The sequence below is a fragment of the Cystoisospora suis genome, assembly GCF_002600585.1.
Source record: "Cystoisospora suis strain Wien I chromosome Unknown contig_2659, whole genome shotgun sequence".
In the NCBI taxonomy this organism is placed as follows: Eukaryota; Apicomplexa; class Conoidasida; order Eucoccidiorida; family Sarcocystidae; genus Cystoisospora; species Cystoisospora suis.
This window is the reverse complement of record NW_027155457.1, coordinates 473-2,880: the sequence shown is the minus strand read 5'-3', so window position 1 is coordinate 2,880 and position 2,408 is coordinate 473. Positions and strand designations below refer to the sequence as shown.

Sequence of the window (2,408 nt, the reverse complement as noted above, 5' to 3'; positions counted from 1 at the left end):
CTTTCTTTCTTTCTTTCTGCAGTATCCCTGGGAGCAGAGCAGTTTTTTGCGAGATGAATTTTCTTTAGCGTCTCTGGTGTATCTACACCCTGCCTTTTCTGTTCTTCCTGCTTTTGTCGAATCTCTCAATGATGTTTCNNTTATTCTCCTTCTTCTTCCTTCTTTCCTTCTCAAAGTTCATCTGATACACAGGGAGAGAGAAACGTGCGTAGAGAAGCTAAAGATAACCCTCAAGAAGACGAGGAAGAAAGACAGAAGAAGAACGCGGTGGGCTCTCCAGCAGATCAGAAGAAAGAGATTGATAAAGTCTTGGCTGAGCAGTCTTTCCTCCTTAACTCACAAATCTTGCATCGACATAACCTAAGCACAAACTGGGTTCTCTCTCCTTCTTCTTCTTCTTCTTCTCCTTCTCTCGGTGGAGAAGTGGAAGACGTTTTGAGCAGAGGGGCCGGCGCGATTTCCGGTATTGTTCTCGACAGGAGACTGTTTAGGAGGCTTCGTATGCCGGGGTGTATGTCTTCGACTTCTTCTTCTGTCTTGGCTGATCGTTGTTTCATAGCTCTCGTCAAATTTCCTCGTTCTTTCTGTTTCGAGCCTCTTCCTTCTCTTTCTTCTTCTTTCTTGCCTTCATCGTCTTCGCATGCAGATGCCAAGCGAAACAAAGACGGTTTTTCTTCTTCTTTTTCTTTCGGTGAAGAGAATGAAGACCTAGAAGAAGAACAGATGGATGAAAAGAAGAAGAAGAGGAAAGAAGAGAAGAGGACAAGAGAGAGAAGTAAAGGAGGTGCTATTCTCTCTGCTTCTTCTTCGTCAGGAGAGACAGAAGAGAAGAATGAAGAAGAAGAAGATTCGGAGAGCGAAACAGGTTCGCCCTCTCGGAGCCCAAGTCCTGATTTAAAGAAGAAGAGAAAGATGAAGAAAGAAGAAGAAAGGAAAAGAAATTTTTCCTTGTCAACAGATATTTCATGGACGTGTTCTTCTTCTTCTCCTCTTGACGATGAAGGTATCTTAAGAGAAGAAGAAGAGTATCAAGAGGGGCACGCTAAGGAAGATAAAGAAGAAGAATCTTTTTCTTCCTTTCCTTCTTCTTCTTCTTTCTGTCTACATGTCGTGAGTAGTTTGAATGTCAAGAGTATTGAGAAGTATATTCATTATCAGATCTCTCACTCTCTTCATGAGAAATTAAACTCATCATCATCTTCTTCTTCTTCTTCTTCCTTCTCTCTCTTTTCCGGAGGCCGTGGTAGGAAGGAGACCGAGAAGGATCGGAATCTCTTCTCGAAATCTCTTGGCGATATGAAAGAGAGTATAACAGATGACGCTCCTTCTACTCTCCTCGCAGGAAAGAGACATATTTCGACCCAGCGAGAGAAAGAAGAGAATGAAGACCAGCCACGCCACGACTCCTCTTCTTCTCTTCTTTCTCCTCCTCATGATGTAGGCTTGATAACGAGGTTCTGCGGGAACCCTTTAGATCATATTCTCTCGTTAGATACAGCCCACAGCCGTCTCTTCTTCGCTCAGAGAATCGATCGAAAGGGTAGGAGTAGCAGTAGGAGTAGGCGTCTTCTTGATCAACGACAGGAAGAGCACCAGAGTTATTCAAGAGAAGAGAAGAAGAAGAGAAGAAGAAGAGCTCTTAGTGAAAGTGAAGTAGAGGAAGGAACTCTTCTTTCTCAGGAGAGCAAGGACACATCCGTCGAAACAAGGCCTTCACCCCATGAAGCAGAACAAGAAGAAGAAGAAAGGGAGAATCTACCAGGAGGAAGAAAGACTTCTCTGAGATCAGAGAAGGAAAAGAAGAAGAAAGAAAAAGATGAGGGGGCAGATGGAGACGCCCGAGGTGAGAAAGCCTCTCCTTCTTCTTCTCCTGCTTCTTCTTTTCTGCCTTTCCTGAGAGAGAAGATGAGAAGACTTTCATCTGAATCTTCGTTCTCTGGTTCGCAGAAGAAAGAAGAGAAATCTCAAGATGTCTCTTCTTCTTCTCCTCGTCGTACAGCATCGATTTGTATCGCATCGATTGTCTTGGATGAGTTTTATCGAGACATCACGGAATGCCGAGAAGTGAGAGAAATTCCCGCAAGTATCGATATGACGATGATACCCATTGGAGAAGCCTCGCTGCACAACGAATCTATCAAGAAGAAGAAGAAAGAACAAGAAGAAGAGAAGAAGAGCAACCCGAAAGGAGAGAAGAAGAAGAAGGAAGAAGAAAAGAGTGAACAAGATTCTGGAATCTCTTCTTCTTCTTCTTCTTCGTCTTCGTTTTCCCATCTACCCCCTCCTTGGAGAACCGTCTGGATGCACTATGACGCAAAGACCAATTCTCTTGTTCTCTTCTCTTTCGAGACACTTCGTCGTCAGCGCTCTTTTTCTTCTTCTTTCTCTTCTTCTTCGTATCATTCTTC

General features: G+C 43.7%; 1 protein-coding gene across 1 annotated transcript; it reads left to right on the top strand.

Annotated features, from left to right (window-relative positions):
• Positions 1–140: 140 nt before the first annotated feature.
• On the top strand, positions 141–2,406 carry CSUI_005487 (uncharacterized protein; the record flags this gene model as incomplete). The annotated part of the gene is made up of 1 exon (XM_068065663.1): positions 141–2,406. A coding segment is annotated over one exon (2,265 nt), but the record flags the coding sequence as incomplete, so codon positions are not given.
• Between the last annotated feature and the right edge of the window lie 2 nt (positions 2,407–2,408).